Here is a 27,195-nt window from a genome sequence, read left to right on the forward strand (position 1 = left end):
GGAAAAAAAGGTATTTGTTTAATTTCCAGGCTACATAAAAGGAACAAACAGTTGTGTGTGTTTTTTTGAAGTGGTGGTAACTTGATCAAGATTATGCCAACGTAAAAGAAATTTCCCTTAACAGGCACATCCAGGATTTTTGTTTTCTGGAGGGTGATTACAAGATGTTGCCATACACCAACAAACTTCCAGAGCATGTAGATGATGTAAAGGTGAACGAGTTTTCTTTACGTCTTTTTTTCATTTCAGTGTTTCCATAGTTTCCTGACAGAAAAACAAATGCCAGTGGAATCCACAAGCTCTTCCATGGGGTTGCATATGTACAGGATAGAAAATTACCTTTTTGGCAGAACGCAGCATCAAAACGAAGCCTCAACAAGCAGTTAAGGAAAGTTGTTGGCCTTGATGTAATCTACACATTGTGAAAGTTGTCGATGTTGTACTGGTAATACTTGTTATCGGAATGAAGCATTACCAAAGCTTAAAACAGAGTTTTTTTATTTATGCCAAACGCACTCTTCATTGTTATTCTACTTCCTAAAGGCACCTAAATACAAGTCATACATCGATTATCACATGATAATGCAGCAGTGGATTCTCAATTAAAGAGATTAAACATGTTCCAAGCTTTCCTAAACTTTGGAAAACACTTTGAAGCCCATGCTCAAGTACGTTGGCAGCAAGCCATCCACTCATTTGTTTTATCCCTCATCTCTATTATCCTCTTAGTATAATTATGTAAAGTGAATAACCCTTGTTTGGTTTTTTTCCCTTACTGATCAAATGAGCTCTACATGAGAATATTTCACTCTTTCAGAAACGTCATACCTATTCATGATGCATGCAGTAAAACTGGTTTTAATATTGCACAAGTATTGTTTCCACCTTGGAAAATGATTTTTTTTTTCACTGCCCTCATTAACTGAAGTTATGACATCCTCCGTGCCAGATGCCGTAATCTTAGCTAATGAAGACAGTGGTCTTTCGAAATTAAAACAATCGGTAACATTATCGTATGAGGGAAACGGATTCCTTCAAATTGACAGGAGAAAGTACTTAAGGAAATCATTTTCTTTAGCATTGTCGAAGTTCCTGAATGTAAATTTGATCCATTTTAATGTGAATGCGTGTTGTTTTCTGCGAAAATCTCTGTCCGACACGCTGTTTCTGCTCCCACCATTTGCTTTCTGCAGGAGAGTGCAATGTTCCATGTGTTAAGATGATGCAACCCCGTAGCCAGTGTTTCAGCCTCGCCATGTTTTCACTAGAATATGACTTCTAGTATTTTTCTTTTATCTATGCTTGCCTAACCTAACTTAACCTTACAGAAAATGGTTTTTGGGGCTAACGTGAATGGTTTTTGGGGCTAACGTCAATGGTTTGCGACGTATTAGCATAATTTCAAATCCAGGCACGGAACTAGATATTTTCCAGTGAACGAGGTTGCAACACTGCATAAATCAACAAAACACTCTCAGAACGCCCCCTAAACCAGTACGCTTTCACGGCCATAATCTGTTACAGATTCGAAACAACAAGTAACAGTAAGTACTCGTAAATAGAAGAAATAGACATTATCTTAGTTAGAAATGCATTATTTCACCTTAAGAAATGTTCCGCATTCCAAAATATTACGTTAGCAATGTAAAGAAGTCCGAAATATATGATTCGTAGGTGTTTCCCTCATACGATAATAGTACCAAACAATTCAATTTGCAAGTGGAAACATGAAACTTTACTTGTGTAACACATCATACCTAACTTTGGGTGTTTCTGTAGCCCAGTCAGGTCAAAAGGATAAAAAGTACATCAAACAAAAGCATGCACATCAGCCTTTCATACTATTGCAAATATTTAAGTTATTGGAAAAATGCATATGATATTTTTATTAAAGTTTGTAGCTGGTCTTACAGATTGAAATTACACGAGCATGTATGGTAACATGGTACATAATTTAAATCGAATGTTTAAAGGAAGAAGAAAATGCTCAAAAGAAATATAATCTCTTTCTTACGAAATCTTTCACTCCAATTTAATAAGTTCACTAAGAATCAGACACCCTAACAGAACAAAACATCATAAAAAAAAACATGTAATATTTCAAGTCTACAATAAATGTGAATAAGTATAAAAAGAATATATTGAATCATCAATTACATGGAAAAAATGTTTCCACAAGTTATTTGATGCCAATCACATATTCCTAGCAGTATAAATTACTTTTTCCGATACGCTTATCCTCCTATTTTCTTTTAAGAGCATGGACAAAACGTTTCAAAAAATTGTGGAGAGAAGTACATACGTATACCACTATTTACAAAGCCTGTTAGAAAGTTTTTCATCAGTCCATTTTTCTTTGCTAAAAAATACTGTGCTAGAAAGTTTTCGTGCTTGCAAAAAATTTTCTAGCTAAATTAAGACCACCCATTCCATCTTACTCCAAAACAAAGTATTTCATTGAAATATAATTATGCTTGTTTATGCAACACAATTTGTGTGTGTGTGTGTAGTGTGTAAAAGCTAATACAGCATTCACATTATCATACTCCCAGAAATATCTACATGCTATATCTGTCACCTCCACCTTTGCTAGATCCACATACCAGTCTGTGTATGCCCTTCTAGTCACATATATTCTGTAATTCACATGAAAAGTTCATTCTACGAGAAAAAGGAAAGAAAAAAAAGTGTCTGCAGTAAATGAAAACCATAGTATTTTTCCTAGTGTAACATTAATACTGAATCAAGCTTGTTTTGACATGCCGGTAGTGAACAGGATTTTGCAAAAGAAACCGTACTGTACCTGAGCACACAAATACTATAAAATAAAAGGGACAATTTCAGCAGTACAATAAATAACATACATTTGAGTGTTCTTAATGAAAAGCATGAACAGGAAGATTTGTCATGGACCCTTGTGGTTATGAAATTATGCAGGTGATAGCAAAAAGTACACACACTCAGAGGAAATCTTTGGGAATTGTTTTGAACGCAGAGATCAGACAAATTTCTTGATATTGATTCGGACTATATTTCACTATCACAAAAGACTGAACACAAAGTTGACCAAAATCACCATACCACTTTGTATAAGGCCTTTTATGTGACATTTCTTATACTTTCTTCCATCTCCTATTACCGATACAATGACAATTTACTGAATGAGAAAGAATATTACCACAAAATATTAAAAAGAAAAAAATACACTGGTCATACATCACCTGATACATCAAGTAATGCTTCAGTCAAACATGTGCAATCGTAACGACCCCCTCAATTCCCTCTCTTTAAAACACCTTTTCCTTTTAATAAGAGGTATGACGTGAAGGCATAGTGATTTGATTCAATCTCTAACGTCACTGCAAGATTTTTTTCTCTCTCATTATGTCATCATAAAACAACAAACACAACTTTTGCATAACCCTGTTCTCAAATTCATGCTTTCTCTATGTATATATATATACACATACATATTACGCGTCAAGTATATAAATAAAAATATCACCAACAATCGATCTTGAGATGTCTTGGAGTCGAAACATGCATCTTTCATGACAAGGCTATGCAAACGAGGGGGAAAAATGCCGAGATTTCATTCTTTAATTACAAAATATTAATTTTCTTGTCTTGCTATTCCCCTTAGCAGTTTTCACCTTTTTAAAATTCATCTTTCATTAATCTTGGAAGAGGTATATATTTCTTTCACATGCTGCAATGAGTGATGTGAAAACTTTTTTTTTTTCCATTTTTTAACTCTGATGTGTCGTAATGTGTGTGTTTGTTGTGTAACACTGCTGAAATGTATTTCTAAAAAACCTGAGAAATGTTCACAGAACTGCCAAACTGGCAGGTCACAGTACTACCAGAAAACTGCACTTGAAATGTACAACCTACTACCCTTGCTTGAAGGATATACGTGTAAACCTCCTGTCCTGCACTTTTTTTGTCCACCATCACTGTCATCACAAACACAAGCCTTCAATGTTTTATTTCGCTTTGGCAGTAATAATTTATTATTTAAGGCATTTCTTCTTTTCCACTACTTCACTCAGATAAAATTACAAAAATTACCAGAGTACACAAAATGCATACCAATCAACTTCACACGTAATAGTTCAGCAGACAGTCTCACTTCACTCGTCTACCATGGAATGTTAATAAAAAAACCTAACAATGCAGTTTTTTTTCCTCTTTCAACAATGTTACACATAATGAATAGAAACTGTTGACGTCTCTGTATATGAAAACTTGATTTGCAAAGATGAAGCCCAGAGCCACTATTCATCTACTCGTATCTTCTTTGTTGCTGGTTCCTCGTTATTTGTCTCCTCTGAACTTTTGGTGAATGGACTGGTGCGGTCGTTCTTAGTCTCGGACTGGTTGGTTGTGGAATCATTGGTGGATTCTGAAGTGGCAACTGAGTCATTGGTATCTTCACTGGGAGGGACATTTTCAGCCGGGAACTTATGTAGTGAGTCACCATCTTCAGTGGCCGAGTCAGCGTTATCCGTTGTGTGTTTTTCGCTCCTATCCAAACTCTCGTCAGAATTGTCATTCTAAAATGAAAACATGGAATATGTTAAAGTTCATTCACTGGAATTCAGGGATGTGCCGAAGCCGATTGCAGATGAATGAAAATCGGCAAAAATCCGATATTTAAACCGGTACAGATTATAGTAGAGTTTACCTTCTATAGTGGAACCACGAGCAAAACAACCTGCCTGCGTAGACCCGCGACTCCTGTGCACCGTACTCCCGCAAGTAGGAGAGGGGGATAGTGGACCATGCTTCCTTATGGCCCGAGGTGGAGGGAAGAAGGGAAAGCTGAGCGGGGACTTTTCGTCCCAAGGTTTTTTTCCTTGTGGTCGATCTATAATAATTATTTTCCTGTAGTTTACGGTTATTACAAGCATAAGAAAACAGTTTTTCTTTGTGACGTTCAGGAGAACACACGCTCCTTTCATCAGACATTTATTTTCATTTTGACTAAAGATACAGTTATAACAATGGTTAGTATTTTTTTTAAACAAAAAGGATCCATTATATAATGGATGCTGTCAATGTTAGATTGTTGTAATATAGCAACTTAACTGTGAAAAGAAGCAGTCTGTTTTATTTTTATTTGATTTTTTTTTTTAAATTATCAGGTAATTCAAATTCATCATTGTTTTCACAAAGTCTCTTGATGTTTTCTGTTACATTAAATTTTAAAGATGGTGGCTTACTCCATTTGTGAAAAAGAAAACTCCATACTGGATCTATGTTACCATTTTCATTATTTAATTTATTCCAGTGTTCTTCTGCAATAACCGTAAACTACAGGAAAATAATTCTACAATGCAAGTAATGCGTACATACAAGAAAAACAATCTATAATAAGTTTTATATTTTAATTTTGTAAGATTTATTGAAAATCAGGTTATGATTAGTCAACATTTGTAATAAAATTATTGAGGATCAACTACCTCAAAATCAGAAATAAAACAGTACACTGCTGAGCCAACTATTTCATGTGACCAGGATCTGCTGTTGTATTGGAAATTCAAAAGTGAGTATCCAAACCTGAAGCAAGTGATAAGAAAATACTTGTGCATACCTGCTGCATCAGTATTCAGTGTTGCTGGACAGATTTGCAATAAGAGAAGAAGTAGGTTACTTCCAGAAGTGCTTCAAAAACTCGTGTTTCTGAAGTTGAATCTGCCAGCATTAAATTTACAACATTAAGAACAGGAATTCATTTTGCATTTCAAAGAACTGCTTGTGTACTAATGTTAAATCTCTTCAGAAAATATGTTCTCCTTAAAGGTTCACATAACCATTTTTTTTAGATGCAATATATATGTATATTCACATGATATGCAATAGAAAGGTACATAGCAAATTTATTTTTGTCATGCTGAAAATAACATTCCATTTATGTTAAATAATCATATGTATCGGAATTGGTTCCAAAAATTATTGGTAAGCACATCGGCATTGGTAAATTTTCAGCTTCGTCACATCCCTACTGGAATTTATTTGCTAATTGTGTGTACTAGTTCAGCAGGGGGTGGAAACCAGTCAAGGGTGAAAACTACAAATTCACTAACTTCATTAAGATTTTATGATTGATTTAAGTTATTTAGCATTGCTTTTCTGCCACTTTTGGCTAATCGCAATGATGAGGATGAGTGACGATATGTTGAAGGGACACTCAGCCCAGGCTGAGATCTGAACCTGGGATGGCAAATACAGCAGAACCTCGATTATACTTTTTTCAGGGAAGCAAGGCGAAAAAACTTAACCCATCCGCTTACCATTTAAATGCCAATTTTTTTGCCATTAAATACCATTTAAATTTGGCTATCTCCCGTGAAGGTTGCACAGCAAGACAAGATGTCAAATATTGTTTAAACTATCCAAGCAATTTACGTGAAAATTTTATATATTGAAGTGGAAGGATAGTAATAAGTATGCACATATGCAGTTTACTTGAAAGATAATTAGAAACTCACCTAATAAATTTGATCACACACATCTTTGCATTCCATTTCCATTCCTCAACCTTTTATATCTTTCCTGCCACAGCCACCTCTTCCTCACTTTCACTACATTCTTCAATTTCACTAACATAAAATGAACCCCCGTGTTCATCTCCCCTTCCAAAATCCACATTTTCCTATTCATCGCTATCGAAAAGCAACTTTTCAATCGCAGAATCATCTACAACATTCCTATGCAACATGTTTGCAAGACGTAACAAATGAAGGTTTGTTTACATGAGAAATTACTGAACAAAACACGCTTGAAATGGTATGAAAAACTTAGCAGCACAAACATACACGTCATAGATTTAAAAGGTCATACAACCTCTGCCATCTATTGAATGAAAAAGGAACTACGTGATGAAAATCGGGAACCCGTCAATTTGACGACTAGGTATGGGAAGCGAACGTCCAGTCAGGCCATCGATTCGACGACTAGGTAAGCGGATGGGTTAAAATACATGAAAATGTAAAATCTGGGAAAATTGTATAACATTTTGCTCTATTGGGACCATGAAAATTGAATTTATAATGTGTAGTTCTAAAAATTATTGTCTGGCATCCCCACAGCAAGTTCCGATACATTTTTATACTGAACACAAAACTAATATTTTTTATGAAGATAGGACACAATTTTCATTATTCTACTGAAACAGTTCCTGACATACAGTGTTCCAAGGGGAAGAACTTGCCAGCTATCATGTGCTTTGTTCTCTGCATACCAGAGCTGTTTCCTTTACAAGGAGAATTTGTACACTTCCACATTCACATCAGAGGGAAGGGGAAAGCAACCGACACATAGGAAGCAGGTATTTCTGATGGCAAACTGGTAAAATTTTGTTCCCTAAGGGTTTGAATAACTTTGTGACATTATTTTCTTGCCTTTCTGAATAACTCGTACAACAGCACAGTCAATTGCTATTGATGCACAAAACATGTTTGGCAACAATAGTAGTCTGCAGATGACAAGAGTACCGAGGGACAGGAACTGTCTTGTTTCAGGATAAACTCTCCAGCCTATAGGTTAGGAAAAATAAAAATAATCTCTTCTCTCACATACAGAGTATTAAGTCTATTCCTGTGTAAAAGAGTTCATTTTTACTTCTCAATTTTTTACAACGGAATCAATTTTCCTGGATTTTACCAAACTCACAATTCAGACTTCAGAAAGCATTGTAAATACAAAGAAGAAAATTACTGTTTCCCATGCAACTTACTTGTAAAGATTCTATTAATTTTGGTAGCCCAAGTGAATGGTGGCATGGGCCACCGAAATTAAACCCTTATAAATAAATTTCATGGAAAAAATTAGTAACTTCATTCCCCAAAACATATCATCACACCATGTTAAAATGCAATACACGTTGAATGTATTTTTATCAACCAAAACTTGTGTATATATATCCAAACTCGGTACTCACTTTGCATTTAACACAATGCTATCAATTATTTTACATACAAATTGTAATCAATCTGTAGGCAAAAATTAAGGGGACTTCAATATTCAATTTAATATTGCAATAGAAAAGTAATGGGTAATGAAAGCTAATTTTTCATACTTTATACTACTACTACTTGAATTTTTTTTTACAGAGAAGGGAGGGGAGGGCAAACACTCCCAAAACATGCCACCATACCCTTACTGAAATCTGCAGATACTCAAATACCACAAGAGAGATTAGTCTTGGAGAGCAAGCCTTGCGAATTTCTACATGCATAACAATATCATATAGTTTTCGATTAAATTACAGATATTTTCCACCAGCAGTAGTTTTGCTAAATCAAGCAATGCTGGGAAAGTGAAAATTACCTCTGCCTTGTCTGCTGTGCTTCCATTCTTGGTTTCCTCCGGGTGAGAGTCTCCGTTTTCTGTTGGGCTGGGGATAGAATCGAGCATCGAGGGTTTCAGTTCAGCAGCCACGTAGTGAGTCCACAAAGCCAACTCCACGCTGTGAGGATTCCACTTGCCATTGCTTACTAATGGGAACAGGAATACAAACATTAACTATTGATGAAATCAAAAAAGGAGCATATCTTGATATATACCATACTTCTTCGAATCTACGGTGCAACATTTCTTGATCCAGGTTTTGGATGTTGAAATTTTAGATGCATTTTGGATTTGATGGCTTCTTGAATTCAAGTATATATGCATGAATATACCACGGCACTAGTGTAATATACAGAGCATTCCAAAAGTCCCTGAACTCGTACTTTTAAAAACAGCTACTAAGGCATTCATTTGGATGAGTTGGCAAGCCTGTCAGTAGGGATTGGTATGACCTTGAAGAACGAGTTTATGTTATGCTTACAGAAGTGCCAATATTACAGTCCTCAGTGTGATATGTACCATCACAGTTTGTCAGCAATGCCTTTTACGTGTGCACAGGGAATCGTTTTGTTGGAAGCATATTTTGAGTTTACATCACATGAAAGATGTGTGGAGAAACGGAGAAGTCTATTTCCCGATGATCCGGCACCAGGTAAAACCGCAGTGTATGACTTGTGTGCCCTTTTCATGATATGGACCCAAGGTAGTCACACAGGAATTCCTTCATAACGTTCAGCAGCGAATGGTTAGATCTTCACGAAAACATTGAGGAAAGTGATACAGAACATGTGTAAGCGTTTGGACTTGTGTTTACAAGAAAATGGCAACCATTTTCAGCACCTCCTGTGAACTGGAACTCTACAAAAACATGTGGAAAGTGGTTTGCCATCTTGTTAGTGTGTAATTTACCTCCGAGATTGCAGTATTATTCACATAGTGTTCCAATTTTTTTTTTTTTTTTTTTTTTTTTTTTTTTGTGTATTCCAAGATATAGTTAACAAATGTATGTATTCATTACATTGACAAGTTCAATAAATTATGAGCACAAAATTCTCAAACTTTGAGTGCAGGGACTTTTCAAACGCTCTGTAGAATGGAGTATTTGCCAATTTTAATAATAAAGTTCCTTCTTACATGTTTTACCATGGTACTGCTAAAAATCACCAGTATTACCAGTATGTATATCTGTCCACCTCCCATTGGAAGGTTTTTTCCCCCTCAAAAGCTGAAGCAATATTTAAGGTGCACCTTACATTTGATGGCATCTTGGATTTGAATAAATACGGTATTATTCATAATTTGGAAAAGAAAGACGTGGTAGTATATAAATATGGAGAAACTAGTACTCACTTTTATCCGAGAAGCTGTATTTTCTTTTTCGATTAGTTTCAGTGGCCACTACCACCACTTGCTGTACAGCAAGTTCCGAGGATGGTGGAAGTTGCCAATTAATCAAAAAAGAAAAAAACAGCTTCGCGGATAAAAGTGAGTACTAGTTTCTCCGTATTTACGATATTATCTTAAAAAACATTTATAACAAGTCGTACGTCTTGCTCAGCTAAATATGCAACAACACCAAAATTAAGCAACTTTTAGAATATACTACTTTTCTTGGCAAAACTCCACAATGGTCAACGTTAAATGACTTCTGAATAATAAAAATCCTCATGTGAAATGTGACATAGGCGCTAAAATGCTATTGATGCAACTGCTGATAATGTGGAATTAGAAACAGTAACACAAATAGTGTACTTCGGTGTGTGTATGGTTGATTACTTTTTATCTACATGGATGTTGCGTAAAAAAAAAAGTGTGTTAGATAAATTCACAAACACTACATATACCATTAGCAATCCTTTTGCACAATTCCAAAGACATACATAAGAGTTTACAGATACTTGTAACCAAACACAAATGCAGTGGTATGCATCACCATCAAGTGAATATGCTCAATGCACTCATAATTCAAAAAATAATGTCACAGTGTGAGAACCATATGAACATGATTCCAATTTTTCAAATTTACAGGAGGCATCCTCGATGGCGCAGTGGTAGCATCGTTGCCTTGTAATCAAGGGTTCCCAGGTTCGATACCCGGTGGAGGCATATAATGGTTCGGATCCCACTTTAAACTGTAGGTCCAGTTCCATTTAGTCTTACTGTGCATAAAGTGGACTTAAAACACCAAATCAATCAGTCAAATTTATTGAATAAATAATGTATTCTTAGGAATATGTCTGACACTTAACCTTTTGCCGCCCAAGCGTCTGGAACGAGATACCCAAATGTAACCCTCACTGTCCCAAGCATCTCGATTGAGACGCTGTGTCAAGGTCGTAGTTTTTACGTTATAACTTTTCTATTTTTGGCTAGAATTTCGATTTTATTTTTTTATATTGTTCCTAACACATGTATTTAACAGAAATGTTTTTTTGCATTTTTTTTTGTCTTCATGAAAATGGAAGGGAAAAGGCGGGAAAAGGTACTTCTCTTTTGAGTCTCTTTTCAACGTTAACTTTTTGCCGACAAAGGAAGACCGGCTTTGTTGTTCTAAAGCAATGCTTTTCACTCCCTCCTGCTAAATGCATTCGAAGGAAGCTTGTTTATCAGTATCCGATGTCAAAATAAAAGTTTTCCGCGAGGGTGCAAGCAGGGGATGGGGGAGGGGGAAGACTGGTTGTTGAATCTGCGTTGTGAGAATGGAATTTCGAAGCGCACTGAAGGAAACCTTTGTTTTTTTTAGCACAAGTGTCCACAAGTGCCAACAGGGGTTACCCAGCATTGTCTAAAAATAGAATTTCAAGCAGCTGCAAGAATTGGCGCTCATTTTTCACTACGTTCTAGCTTTTCGTCCGTGAATGTTGTGCGTAGGTGTCGTTTTGTGCCCAAGTGCAAGGACATTTTTTGAGTGGTGACAATTTTTTAAAATAATTTTTGGGGGTTTTCTCCCTTCCCCTTCCATATATATATGCCAAAATTGCATAAATTTTGCTTTTGACATTTTTTTCGGGGTGGAGGGGTGGGGGGAAACACCATTTTTTTAAAGAAAAGTATTTTTTAGGGGATTTCCCCCTTTCCCCCCCATATGTACGCCGAATGTGCATAAATTATATATCGTCTGAAACTGTGATTCATTCTGCGTACAACGGTATATCTTTCATATCTCTAGGGCATTTAGTTTCTGAGCTATAGTCATTTCAATGTAACTCTGCATTTTGAAGCTTGAATCAGTGGCGTGCCGACAATTCCTTTTGGGGGTATAACTCAAGTTACATTGATCATATGATAATAATGCAAATATTTTTGTGTTCCTTACATGTCAGCGATAATTTCTATGTGCATTTTGAACTTTTCATATCTTTTTGGGGGGGACAGGGGGAGAAAAAATTTTGCATTTTGACATTTTTTTTGGGGTGGGGGGAAACCATTTTTTTAAAGAAAAGTATTTTTTAGGGGATTTCCCCCTTTCCCCCCATATGTATGCCGAATGTGCATAAATTATATATAGTCTGAAACTGTGATTCATTCTGCGTACAACGGTATATCTTTCATATCTCTAGGGCATTTAGTCTCTGAGCTAAAGTCATTTCAAGGTACCACTGCATTTTGAAGCTTGAATCAGTGGCGTGCCGACAATTTCTTTTGGGGGTATAACTCAAGTTACATTGGTCATATGATAATAATGCAAATATTTTTGTGTTCCTTACATGTTAACGATCATTTCCATGTGCATGTCGACACTGTCATGTACTTTTTGATTGAGGGGAGGGTGCGGGAACAAGTTTTTTTTCCCCGAAATTTTGGAATTTTGAGAGTTAGCCCCCTCTCCCCCGCCACATATACGCCGAATTTGCAGAAATTTCATATAGTCTGAATCTCTGGTTCATTCTGCGTACAACGGTATATCACTCATCTCTCTAGGGCAATTAGCCTCCGATCTACACTCACTTAATTGAAACTCTGCATTTTGCTCAAAATCGGCTCGGGACAGAGAGGCTTACATGTGAAAAAGGCCTTGGGGGGCAAAAGGTTAAGAGTCAGTAAATTGTCGATCTGACTGCAAAAAGAGATGTTCAGAGAAGATATGTTAAACAAAACCGAAAACCATGTGATTATATGATCTGTAAACATTTTAAGAATACAGTGTGCTTAGATGCAATATTTAGTGTAAAGTTTATCATCTTTGATTTAACTAGACCACATACTATGTTTGATTGTACGTACTATAAACTTTCTACCTGCCTTAGTATAAAAAAAAAGGCAAATGCATGTCATCAGCAGAGAATGGCATTTACTTACCTTCCTTATTGAGCCTATCAACAACAGACTGGATGTGATTAACAAAGTTGAGGTATTCCTTTGTCGTGTAGTCAATACCTTCAATTTCAGGAATGGCCATAAGGCACTCATCCGCCATGAACGGTGCTTTTTCAGGGGCAGCAGCCGCAAGCAGAGCTGTACAAGAGATCACAGTCACATCAATAATGAGAATTAGACAAGTAAATGTCAATACTTGGACACAACATAACACTGTAGTGCTGATAACAGCTAAGGCAATACACAACACTGCAATATAAGAAAGAACATGCATACCATAAAAAAAAAAAAATTGGGTGGCTACTCTAGGACCATGATAGAATTCAAGTATAATTCCCGGTTTTCAAGGCAAATTTTCCAAATATTCAAGGCTTGAAGCAGATATCTTCTCTATTCCAGCCTCGCCTCTAATATAAAGAATCTGTGCGATTCCAATTCTATCAAAAAATTCTAATAATTCAATTAAACGGTATAAATATATGTATATATATATTTAATTTAAGGTAAGGAGTGTTTAAGTAAGTTACATTTGCCATTTCACATATTCACGCTCAAAATACCTCAACAAACACAAGTCATAATTGTTACGGAACATGCTAATCTACGAAAAATTGTTAATATATAAGGATTTCAAACTCAAATCTAACTAACCAACTTCAAGATTATCTTGCAATAATCTTCTGTTCCTTCCACGATACAAATAAATGCTATAACACCATTAAGCCTCATTTCCATGATTATGAAAAACTAAATATGCTGACCAAGGCAGTAATTTATTTTATTAAAAACATACTTTTGTTGATACAGAGTCTGAAGAAGACCTTGCTAGAAGGTTGAAACGTTACGTTTATGTTTTAATAAAATAAATTACTGCCTTGCTCAGCATATTTAGTTTTTTTAAATAAATGCTAAACTGTGAAAAACTTCTCGTAGGAATTTATAAATGTGTATATAAATTTAATGCGATTTGTATTAATTAAAAAAAGTAGCAGTTTTTCACGTCTACGGAGAAAAATTCATGCAGAATGCACACATAATTCCCAGAGCCAATAATTCATGCGTAATTCCCGAGAGTAGCCACCTTGTAAATACACAGTAAAATGTTACATTGGTTGTTTGTCAAAGAATACTTTTCTGATAATTCCATTGTCATTAGTAAAGACCAGGGAGGGATAATAATGGGAGAAAGGAATTAAGAATGTTTAAAAACTGAAAAAGAAAGGAGGATTACAAAAATTACAATACAATTTTGTTTTTCAAACCAACACATAATTATTAAAATTTCCTCGTTTGCACTACTAAAGATTTCAGAAAAAAATATTTGCTCAAACATTATTTAATTTTCCTATTTGCTCCAAATTTCAAGGGGTTGGCACATTTTCTACAGTTCCAATGCCAAAATTAACAACGGAAAATATCCATAGTAAAACCCCGATTTTATGTTTTTCAAGGGACCATGCAGAGAAAAAAATTGAAATGTGGGAAAATGCAAAATCTGAGAAATTTTATTGCATTTTCCTATGTTATGACATGCATAATGCAAATCAGGGAATGCAAAATTGGAGTTCTACTGTAGCAGCAGTATTTTAAACACAGGGAAAATCAGTTTTCTGTTCAATATCTTGAAATGTATTGGGCACCTGTTCAGATGCAATAGTGAGCAGTACTCCAGTACAGTCTCAATTTCCAATCAAAATCTCAAAATTTATGATATTAACTATCTCTGCTAATTTTGATTTCTTTATCATATTTCACTCAGTCATCATTAAGATAAAGTTTAGTTTCTGATGCACTTCAAATCATGACCACCTTCTAATACTAGATTGTGGGCTTGTTCACAAGATGTTACTTGCATCTAAGTGTTGCAGTTAAACATAACTGATCGGGAATTAAAATAGTTTTCCCAAACAGAGAAATGCTGATTTCATATGTCACTGAATTTTAACTGGGGGTGTGCAGGATCCTGAAAAGTCGGGATCGGTAAAAAAAAATTCCCAACTTTTCGGGATCCTGAGCAGTCGGGGAGTGGCCATGTTTAATCTGTAACAAAAGAAAGAAAAATGGAGCGATTAAGATCAAACCTCGGCCACATGACCACAAAAGTACAACCTTATTGCACACAAGCCCTGAAGGCAGTGTGGCCAACCTGAGAAAAGTTGTGGCCAAAGTGTAGATAATTTTTGACTTCCCCTCGTATTTGTGATTGTCCCTTCATCCATCTATCTTAACGCTATTCATCCTCATCTTCACAATTAGCCAAAAGCGACAGAAAAGTGAAGTAAAATAAACTAATTCAATCAATCAGTCTTTGTGGTAGCAAATATTCTTGACCACCACAAGTATAATTTATTGACTTTCATGACTGGAAGAGACCCTGCTGCAGGAAACAGCTTTTGGTTTTGCCCAGACTGAAATAACTAAGTACCTGGAGGGAGAATAAGGTGGCCAGAGTGTGGTGCTGATTCCATCACCTCCACATCCCCTCTATGTGCCTACATGGCACAGTGCAATGTGCATGGGGAACTTTATCTTTTACCTTTACATTTAATGAACTAAAGAACTGAACTTACCTGAAGCCATTGTTGTTCCGACACCTTTTAAGTTACTTAGTGCAGTGATCGCTTGCTCCAAATTTGGTAATTTGCGAAAAGCTCGCTTGGTTTCTGTAACTACGGCCTTCGGTGTGTTCACTTTCACCAGGTAAGATAGCTGAGGGTAGAACTTCCCTCGCTGAAAAAGGATAACACACATATCCAATTACACATGAATAGCATAGAACTTTCACATTTAATGAAATTACTCCTATCAGATTAAAAATTATAGATACTCGAGTTTAGATTGCAATTAAAAATTAACCAAAAGACCTACAGAAAACCAAAAGTTAGCTTATTCAATTCTGGGTTAATTTATGCTAACAGATTCTTCCCAATTCATATGATCATTTGGAACTTGTACATGTCATGTGATGTATGTGTAATGATTGAACCATTTACAACTACAAAATTCAACATTTTTTCTTGTATGTATGTATTGCTTGCATTGTAGAATTACTTCTCTTGCAGTTTATGGCTGTTACAAGCATAGAAACAATGTTTGTCGTAACATTTTGGGAGAACAGCCACTCTCTTCAGACATTAATTTCTCCCGAAACATTACAACAAAAAATGTTTGTATCCTTGTAACAGCCATAAACTACAAAAGAAAAAAAATTAAACACATGTAGATAAAATTTTTTAAATGAACCCGCTAGAAAAAGTTGCTAGACAAGAAGTGGACAAGGTAATTGAAGGGTTTCTCTGAACTGATTCACCAGGGTACATATTAATTTACCACTCACACCACACATGACTAGCATTATAAAATAAAAGAATATTAGGAGTGCCATTTTTTTCAAATACTAATTTCATAATTAATTACAAATTTTGTCATGGCCATATAAACAATGGTTGAGAGAATGTATCAATAAACAATCTGCATAGCGTTAATCTTATAATTTGACTGAGTGTTACGCTGGAGATATCATTATCATTACTTACAGCTAATTTCCATTTCATAGTTTGCACTAGTTCCTCGTGGATAAGATGTGCATCTTTCCCTCGGGATTTTATTTTTAACGGAAGTTCATTCTGGTACCTGAAAGAGACGATCATTTATCAATACTTGTAAATATACAAAAAAGGCACTACACTAAATGTATAACACAATTGCAGTGTTAACACAGTGAAAAGTGAAATATATTTTTTTTAAATACATAAAACAATTTTGTAACATAAAGAAATGTTACTTGGATATGGACCAATATAATTTTTTTTTTTGCCAATAAATATTTTGACAAAATTTACTAATGCTAACGAACACTACTGTATAGATTCAATAAAGAACCTGAATGGTTCATTCACCTCTTTAATTAAGGTAATTGGTTTTGCCACAGAAAAACAAACTGCAAATTTGCTTCACAAAAACAAATTTTAGTGTAGACGATCTTTTCATAGAATAACAAAATGGCAGAATTCTTCAGAAAGACAAAGGATATTGCCAAGAACATTGGATCAGTAAAACAACAAGCACTTTCATCAATAAGATGATATGCATATTAGACTAATCAATTCTGCTTAATTAATTATTAACGTGTTTATTTTTCTTTGCATTTCTGCCACTTTTGACTAAGTAAGTTGGCTAAGAAAGTAAGTTAATTTGCAAATATTGTCACTGCAATGCTTAGTGGTGTGACTACGATTTTCAAAAAGAGGGGGGGGGGGGGAAGGGAGGTATGCACATTATTTTTTTAAAAATCCCTGCAATCTTTTCCTGCCATTAACACAGTGGCGACTTTTTGCTTTTTTGAAGTGTAGGAACAAGTCAACTGAGGAAAGTTTGAAAAATGCGTTCAATTACAGTCGCACAAATCGCTCGTACTATCCATTGCATTTAGAATGTTACCTGCAGGCCCATGCACAAGGTAGGGCAAGGGGCCCTTGCCCCTTTGAACTATGAAATTTTTTAATGTGAACCTATAAAAACCAACGAAAATACATGACGATATTTCAGATTTTGCAAGAATTTCGATTAGAACTTGAAACGGTTTGAGAAAATGGTTTCTTTACCGCCAACCTTCTATCGATTTACTGCCGTAAAATCTCCCCCGGAACAAAGTCGACAGGATAAAGATAGAGGATGATGGATCGTCGCATGGTTGTAACAAAAAGCGTGTCGCTGTGTGTGCATACTCCCTTTTATTTGAAACAAGTCCGCTGATGAAGTATAAATAAGATTTGAACGTAATTTTATTTAAATTTCCTGCAAACCTATTCCTTTGAATTCGATTTCCCTCTCCCAGGGACTCGCGTTTGCGGATTATACTAGATTTGACCATTATGCCAAAAGCAGGATGCTAGGGGCCAACGAAGATCAAACTGTGCTACGTTTAGTACCATTTTGATGGGGTTGGCACCCCTCATGATTCCTCGCTGGATGCTCTAAAACCGCAACCTTCCCCCTGCCCCTTTTCCACTCCTCACCCATCTGTTTGTAGTGATACCAGCGAGGTTCCTCAGGCAGGGCAGCAAAGCGTGTGTCCATCATCTCTTGGCTGCGGCTGGAAGGAGCGCCACCAGTCAACTCTTGACAGTAGCTAACCTAGTCAATTGTACGTACATTGAGCTCATAATTTTATAATGTGCCTTATTATTAAACTTCTAAAAAGTAGAGAACTGGAAGCAAGTATAAATGAACTGTAGGAAGTTCCTCACTTCCTACATGGAAGAATTGCCCCTGCTTTAACATTATTTTTTAAGGAATTTATACCTGGTACCAGTGCTCGAAAAATCTTCTTCAGAGCTAGGCGCCAGCTCTGAAAATCAGGTGCCAGGAAACCACCTGCCACTGCCACCTGCCACTAGCAATTGTGCATACTATAGTGGAACCACAAGCAAAAAAGCCTGCGCAGACCCGCAACTCCTGTGCACCGCACTCCCACGTGGAGGGGAGAAGCAGAGTGGACCATGCTTCCTTATGGCCCGAATTGAAAGGAAGGAAGGGAAGTTGCATGGAGACTTTTCGCTAGAGGTGTGCGGGACAGAATTTTTTGGGTCTGGATGGGAAAAATTTGCCAATTCCCGACAAAGTCGGGAAATTTTCGGAACGGGAAATGTTTGAAATTTCCCGAATCTCTGGAAATCTCTAATTCTACACGTCATTTTCACCTTAACTGATTATTTTTTTGTTTCTGGTACAAAAATTAACAATTTCCGATAAGTTCCAGACATTTACAATGTAGAAAACGTCGAGAATGAACAACTTTTTAAAATGACCATTCGGTATTTCCTGACTACTCGGGATCCCGAAAAGTCAGGAAGTCTGAATCGGGACGGGAATTTTTTTTTCCCGATCCAGAATTTTCACCAAAGGTTTTTTCCCTTGTGGTTTATACAAGAAGCTGAGCTGGCCCCCATTGAGGAGTGGTAAGCACATCAAGCTACAATGCCAGGTGTCCCGGGTTTGAATCCCAGCCTGGGTATGGATGTTTGCGAGTGTGCTTTTCATCAAGTTAATCATATCATAATTTATCACCATCTTCGCAAATTAGCCAAAAGTGGCACAAAAGTAAAATAAAGTAAGTCAATCAATCTATAAGAAGCTGAGCATCACTGTATTCAAAACATCGCTAAATCATGTGAGAAAGTGGAAAATGGGGGGCTTGAGAACAAAGAGTAAGAAATTGTTACTGACTGTATGGAATGTTCACAACGTTGACAAAAAAATCACTTGCTAACTTATGCTGTACTGCAATTTGAATTTAGAATCTTCAAAATTCCGTACATGCAAACTTATAAAACAGCAATATTACAGCAAAACATCAGTCACCAAGCTGAAACTTTTAGTTGTGAAGTTTTGTGATAAAAGTTTCTACCAAAAATTGATTTGCTGAGTTTTCATTTAGGTATGACTTGAGATGACCGGACCCCTCTCCGATTTTCTTTATATTTGACATGCTCACTAATTGAGGCCTCCTAACCACGAATCTGAAGTTAAAATTTGTCGGTCACATCTAGAAATTGCGAACCACTGAACCATTGGTGCGTGGTTAGGTTAGTTCGGTTAGGTTAGACAAACATAGTTAAAATTTGGTGTCATGGTAGTATCAGGAATATACAGGGAGGTTATTTCAGGCGTTCACCGTCACAGCGTCGGCCGCCGAGCGGTACCTTCATGCAACAGGTCCCGGCAAATTGACTTACAGGAAGTCCGTAACAAAAACAGCTTGTTTTGTAATATTTCCACTTTTCACAATTACAGTTACAATTACAATTGAAATAAGCTCGTACCTTGTCGCAAGGATGCTGGAAAATGTGTCCTCCCAAATACAAATATTTCTGGCACCTTGTTTCTGACATTTAATCTTAGATTAGACATCGTTATTTTATCCTCAGTTGTCACGAGAGCGCCGGCAGCTTATCGGGGTTGGTGGGAGTTGTCAGCCGCGAGAGGGCGCTTCATACTGAACGAATGCGACACTGCCAACCGTAGGGACATGTCCCTACGCATAGGGACTTTTCACTATATTTCGCCCGCGTAGTTTCAGATTTTACCAAATAAGGGAAAACGTAGGGACTTTTTTCAATCTTGGAAAATAACATTTTATTGTGCAAAGCTTACTCGCCAGTCAGTTGCACTTTCTTCGTGCTCGGTTTGGAATGAATGGATTAGTTTATCTGCATACTTTAGCGAGGAGGAGAAAAAAGAACTAACCAACAAATCTCCATCAGAATTTTGGAACATGTTATCGGTTACCAAGAACTTTGAAGGCAAGTTCTTTTTTGAAAACATTTCCCCTCTCGCGAAAATAGTGCTAACATTGCCACATTCTAACGCGGAAACTGAAAGAATATTTTCAACGTTAAGTGATACAAAAACAAAAAAGAGAAATAAAATGGGACCAGAATTGTTCAAGACTGCAGGAAATACAGCATCACCAACCAACCTTTATTACTTCACAACAGCAACATGTATGACTTCAAATAACATAATCAACAGTAAACGACTCAACGTTACTCATTAGGGATGTGCGGGATCCCGAAAAGTCGGGACCGGGATCGGGAAAAAAAATTCCCGTCCCGATCCCGACTTCGGGAAATGACTTACCGACTTTTCGGGATCCCAAGCAGTCGGGAAATACCGAATGGTCACTTTAAAAAGTCGTTAATTCTCGACGTTTTCTGCATTGCAAGTTTCTGGAACTTATCGGAAATTGTAAGTTTTCATTCTAGAAATGCAAAAACAATCACTTAAAGTGAAAATGACGTGTAGAATTCGAGATTTCCAGAGCTTCGGGAAATTTCGAACATTTCCCGTTGCAAATTTTTTCGTCCCGAATGTCGGGATTTAATAAAAATTCCCGTCCCGACCCAAAAAATTCTGTCCCGCACACCCCTATTATTCATTAACGCAAGAATTTACAATACCGGACCCTTCTGTAATTTCTATGCTACGTCTTATACTCACGAAATAATTAGTCGTGATGATTTATCTCAAGTTAACATGTTGGGGTGACGTGAAAAAATTGTTCATCAACGTGTAGAAGTTGTAAAATAAGCTTTTCAATCCTCGCAATGATTCTCAGTATACAATTATGGTAGCTATATTTGTTGATATGAACAATTGACGACGTTCGCAATTAGTTACGCTGTCTACAGCGTTGCCACACTGTTGATTTCATACTTGGAGAGCATGGATCGTGCAAGAATGGCGGAAAAGAACAGTAAAAACCTTGTTAATGTTGCACAGATTTTTAGGTGGAGTGTGCAGGAGGATTGCCGTGGGCTAATTAATAAACTTATGGATTTCGGTATATTGCCCAAAGAAGGTGCTTACATGTGACAGCGACAATCACGATGTAGAAGAACATGTGGAGTGTGGACTGATTTGATTACAGGTAAGTTTGGCAACAGTGCATCGATCGTAAAATTGCAGGATACGAAAAATGGCGTCTTCGATGATGAACGTTTGCCGTTAAAGTGCTACGAAAATAAGATTTTTTATCGGTTCGTAATCACAATTAGCTCAAAACCATTCACGGATAGCCCCACTGACCATTCTCGCTAAGGTTAGGTTAAGTTAGGTTTGGCAAGGCAAACATAGTTAAAATTTGGGGTAGAAAAACCATGCACGGGTAGCCCCACAAACCATTCAGGTAAGGTTAGGTTAGGTTAGGATAGGCAAACGTAGTTAAAATTTGGGGTCGTAGTAATATCACGAATGTATATTTTGTTTTTTAAGTATTTGAAACACAAAATCTTCTGGTAAATAATGAGCAATCGTGCCGATCGCGGACCACTCAATTTAACTTATTTTGCAATTTCTACACGTGACCCATAAATTTTAACTTCAAATTCGTGATTAGGAGGCCTCAATTAGTGAGTATGCGAAATATTACAAAAAAACTGGGAGGGGCCCTGTATTGTAAACTCGCTCCTTCGTTAATTGTGGAAGCACCGAGCAGAAAGATTTGGTAAGTAAATGTGTATATTTTATCTTCTGTTTTGCATGCTCATGAGGTGTTGTATTCTTTAGTCGCTTTACTTGGCGTAGGGACATTGCCGAAAAATGGTTAGCAACACTGTCGGCTACCAGACGTAGTGAGTGTACCGTACCCTCCTCATGCTCACTTCTGTTTGCGTTTATCAGTACGCGTGTTTTTTATACTGTTATTGATTTGGTGTGCTATTCAGTTCTAGTGCTTTATTGTGTGTTGTTATTCATTCATTAGTTATGCCGCTAAACAAATATACTTTTGAACAAAGAGTTTTTATGTACGATAATTACGTGAAAACGAATTCTTGCAGAAAATTGGTCAGGCAATTACGAGAGACAGGATCTCTTGAACCTAAGAAACGTGTTGTATTGCTGTTGAAGGAGGTCATTTTCAACATCTCTTATAACACAGGAGGTTAGTGATCATCCTTATTATTACTTTTAAATATCATTTTACGCTTTCGGTTTGCTTTATGCGCCGTGATGCTGTCTTCCCTTTCTGTGATAAAGTAGCGATGTCTAATCTAAGATTAGATGTCAGAAATAAGGTGCCAGAAATATTTGTATTTGGGAGGACACCTTTTCCAGCATCCTTGCGACAAGCTACGTGCTTATTTCAATTGTAATTGTAACTGTAATTGTGAACAGTGGAAATATTACAAAACAAGCGGTGTCTGTTACGGACTTCCTGTAAGTCAATTTGCCGGGACCTGTTGCATGAAGGTACCGCTCGGCGGCCGACGCTGTGACGGTGAACGCCTGAAATAACCTCCCTGTATATATTTGGTTATGAAACAAAAAAAAATCGCGAAAATCGACAGTTTCCATTCCGAAAACTAATGCCTTATTTTAGCTTATTTTGCAATTTCTAGACGTTTCCGACAAATTTTAACTTCAGATTCGTGATTAGGAGGCCTCAATTAGTGAGTATGCTAAATATGAAGGAAATCTGAGAGGGGTCCGGTCATCTCAAGTCGTTCCTCCATTTATGCTAATATTCAGGTAATTTAGATATGTAATCAGCCTACAATAGTTTTTCTTCCCCTTCACGAATTGTGAAAGATAACAGTACACTAATAATTAATCATCGACGGCAACAGCACAGTGTGCAGTCTACTTTCATCAATTTTGCTACAAAAAAGGGTTTTTCTCTAGGTCTGAGCTGATACTGATGTTTGAAAATTGTACCAATTTCAAATTGTTCATCATATTGATTAATGTTAGTGGGCGAGTATTCCAGTTAAACTATAAGCATCAAATTAACGCTGGAAAAGTATTGGCCAGTATTAGTAAATGAAATCCAACTGATTGTTTCTTATACCAATACATAAGCTTCAAATCAGCCCTAGTTTTCTTAATTTCGGATGTCTATGGACTTTACATAATATTTTTGTGCTCTTTAATGTGTTAGGCAGTTACATTTGATGACTTCTGTAAAAAATACTGGAGAAGGAGAACACATGTGACTGTGTTAGGAAATTAGGATTCGACCTCTCTAAAAAATTATCAGTTTCTGATTGAGTTGACCAGGAAAAAATAATTGCAGATGATAGACAAGATAGTTTTGTCCTTGCCCTTCAGACAAGCAACAGTTCTCTCATTTAAATGCATAGGGAGTTTGAAGTAGGATGTGCTATTTAATCAATTTAGGGTCCATCCTGAAATACTACACGCTCGATTTCGGTAGTGAAAATTTTTTCTTAGGTAGAATGAGTGTTGCAAATTGTGAAAAACAAAATTCTGGAGCGCAGAAACAAATATTTACGAGTGTACAGCCGTTTAAAGTTGCGAGGTGGAGGTCTACTTCCGGCTATGTCAGTTTCGTAGCAGCCACCCACACCCATACCGATGGATAACAGTTGCTTTTTCAGGGGTAAACAAAAAAATTCATAATATTGAACCAAATAGCCCCCCAATTCCGGGCTCCGCCCCTGGGGTGTTTGACCTACCACCCCCCTGTCGCTACCGCGGCTCTGCCTCGGCTACCTGCCTTTTCTAGAGAGTCCCTTTAAAGGCATATTAGAACCTGCCCAACACTATTTTTTGACAATTCACTCAAACATTAGGAAGGTACCAAAAAATTAAACATTCACAATCCACAATTCATTCATAAGAAGAAAAAGAAAATGTGTAGATGTGCGCCTGTGACAGGAATCCATGATGGAAGCCCTGAAAAACCGTAATCACGTTACATAGGTAAGAAATTTTCATATTACAAAAATGTAAATTTCGTAGCACGTTGATCTCTAAAAATTTCCTTCCCAGCTAGTTAAGAACACCCTTTCTTAGAAGAAACTTCATTTTGGATGAAAAGATTTGAAATGTGGTAGAAATCAAGGGTGTAGAATTTCGGGACGCAGCCTCAATTTACACTTTAATTTGATTTTAACCTGAGGAAATGTAACAAAACATGACAGGACAAATCAGTCCATTAAAGCTATTGTTTTTATAAAAAATGGTCAACAACAAATAACATTATCAGAACAAAAACCACTAAAAACTTGCAGTGTATTACCATTAAGTTGGTTTGTTAAAGAATAATTCTATAATACAGGGTTTTATTTTCCCAGTTGTTAATAGTTTCTTTCTTTACACGATATCACACACTATAACATGGTTAGTGAAATAGTAGGGTTACCAGATGTCTCCCGGACATGTCCTACATTTTAGCCTTATGCCCGGTGTCTAGGAGAAATTTGAAAAATATCATAAACGTCATCTTGAGCATCACATAATATATTAATTAGGAAAATACAGGTTTCAGTTAACCAAAGAGAAATCATGCAAGTTACAAGTCTATTGACTGCACTCCCAAATTCAATATTGAAATTTGCCTGGATCCAGTCATTGCTCAAAAAGAAAATAAAAGTTTCTGCTAGACGAAAAACAGAAGCAATGAATGAACAAAGTTCTGGGGCCACACTGATGATGTCACTGTTCAGTGCCTGAGCGGAATTTCTTGCCTTGGGGTTTCACATTCTTATTCACTATTTAGATTGGGTATGACTTGAGATGACCGGACCCCTCTCCGATTTTCTTCATATTTGACAGTCACTAATTGAGGCCTCCTAATCACGAATCTGAAGTTAAAATTTGTCGGAAACGTCTAGAAATTGCGAACCATTGGCGCTAGCCCCACGAACCATTGGCACGTGGTTAGGTTAGTTTCGGCAAACATAGTTAAAATTTCGTGTCGTGGTAGTATCAGGATCTAGAAATTGCAAATAATTGCGAACCATTGACGCTAGCCCCACGAACCATTGACGCTAGCCCCACGAACCATTGGCACGTTAGGCAAACAGTTAAAATTTGGTGTCGTGGTAATATCAGGAATATATATATTTGCTGGTGAAACAAAAAAATTCGCGAAAATCGACGGTTTCCATTCCGAAAACTAACGCCTTATTTTCGCTTATTTTGCAATTTCTAGATGTTTCAGACAAATTTTAACTTCAGATTCGTGATTAGGAAGCCTCAATTAGTGAGTATGCCAAATATGAAGAAAATCGGAGAGGGGTCCGGTCATCTAAAGTCGTTCCTTAGATTGTAAAGCAGGGGATTCAGAGAACAAAGTTATTGAACAAAAAAACTATCCTAGATGGAACATCTGGAACCATTTCAAGTTACGGTAATTGCTGAATATTTGTTTAACCCTGGACTATCACTAATATGCATTTTTCATATTCTTCGAAAAACAAGATTATATACAAAATACAGACAATGCTTCATCCGGTTCCTAATGCAGAGATTACTTCAAATCCGAAATACTAAAACAATGCTAGATTTAATAATTACCAATATCACAAAAAACAATAATTACATCAAGATTTGCTATATAAAACCATGAACGCAAAAGTGTATGTGAAACGCTTCTACAAAAAACGTCCTCTTGGTTTCTCGAGACTAATAAAAAATTCCCGAGAAACCAATTAAAAATTCATAGTTATCGCTGAAAATGTTCCACACTTGGAACAATTCTAGGAAATACGGACTATAAAAGGCAACATTAACTATCATATATAGTAATTTAGTCATAGTAGCATTTAATTCATTCGCATTTATTTTCATAAAACCAAACTACAAAAACCTTGCAGTCATGGATCAGCAGGTTTCACGTTCTAATTTGGAATTATTTAAATACGCCGAAAGCTCCGTAAAAACGAAACATCAATTGATGTTTAATAATATATATTACTGTTCACTACTTTGATCACAATCATTTATTTGATATATAAGAAAAGTTTTTATTAAAATTATGCATTTCCTTTTTCCTGCACGAACTCTTTGTTCGTCGTCACCATCTTGTTTCGCTCCGGGTTCTGTTAAGATCCCTGCTCAAAATTATAGGAAACCGGGCTCTCGACAATGGTTTTACATACACAGCGAAGTTAATCAAAGTATCACATGTGTGCGACTTCAGGGTTGTGTACAATCTGCATAACTACGCGATCCAGGGAAGTAAATTACGCCTAGCGAGTGCATGCGAATGTCACATCAGCAGCCGACATGACGCTATCAATCCGCACTCTAAAAAGGCACCGTACTCAAAGTGGAATTCTTACGATTCCAAATACAGATTCCCACGGCTTGACACCGATCACCACGTGACATTGGAAACAATTAATGACTGCGCTAAGGTTCAAAACGGTCAGGCGACTTATCTAACTGGGCAGTTGTCTGCTACGGCACTCGAAATACAAAGCAAGGTTCAATGACATTGTTTCCTATCTTACCTACTTCTCCTACAGTTTAGTACTCACCAATTATCCAATTTTATAAGTTCCTCTGGTTTCTTAGTCTTCCTTTCAGCTTTGACTTTGAGAGCTTCAGGATATAAATTTAAAACATGTTCAAACTGACTTGATGTACCTTTAGCGAAGAACGTAGCCGTGTCCTTTACGGAAGCCATTGTGATACCTTTATTCTAATGCACAAGAAGAACGCAAGAGCGCAGCACTTCGCTGTAGTAGTTTTCCATGCGTGTATAAACCCGGCATAAACCCCAGCAGTGTTTTGTAGGGTCCTTGCACAAAATCCACCAAAACGAAATTTAACAATTACAACATATGACTGGGTGCTGAAATATAGAGGAAATTATGCTCTGAAACATCAACCAGCGTTTGTGGTTCTCTTGCGTAGGCTGACAAATACAGCTTTCAGCACGAGGCGCAAGCACAACGCTTATCGCCTAAATGCCGGAGGGTGAGAATTCGAATATTACAAAGCAGGAGGAGCGTCAACTTGTTGGCTACTATTTTCCTTTACAACAACATACATCACACCAATGCTTTCTAAATAAATAATAATAATAAAATGTGCTACTCCGGTAAGCAGGTTTCATTGAATCAATCGATTTTTTTCGGCTTACTTTCAATGCCGCGTATAGGACTGTATTTTCTTTCACTGCGAACGTAACGTACATGTAAAGATTTTGTAATTTGCTTATGTAAATCGTTTTTATCCGGAGGTTAAAGATAATAACATGGTATGGCT

At 36.7% G+C, this 27,195-nt stretch overlaps 1 protein-coding gene across 1 annotated transcript; it reads right to left on the reverse strand.

Annotated features, from left to right (window-relative positions):
- Positions 1 to 1,859: 1,859 nt before the first annotated feature.
- Positions 1,860 to 26,846, reverse strand: Amun (protein amun). Its single transcript, XM_083110333.1, has 6 exons — positions 26,463 to 26,846; positions 16,209 to 16,305; positions 15,243 to 15,402; positions 12,655 to 12,810; positions 8,335 to 8,501; positions 1,860 to 4,556 (listed from the first exon to the last, which is right to left on the reverse strand). Exons 1-6 carry the CDS (start codon positions 26,609 to 26,611, stop codon positions 4,278 to 4,280), a joined length of 1,008 nt encoding a protein of 335 aa, XP_082966459.1. The 5' UTR covers positions 26,612 to 26,846; the 3' UTR covers positions 1,860 to 4,277.
- Positions 26,847 to 27,195: the final 349 nt, after the last annotated feature.

The sequence above is a fragment of the Lepisma saccharinum genome, chromosome 24 (assembly GCF_977018435.1).
Source record: "Lepisma saccharinum chromosome 24, izLepSacc3.1, whole genome shotgun sequence".
NCBI classification, from domain to species: domain Eukaryota; kingdom Metazoa; phylum Arthropoda; class Insecta; order Zygentoma; family Lepismatidae; genus Lepisma; species Lepisma saccharinum.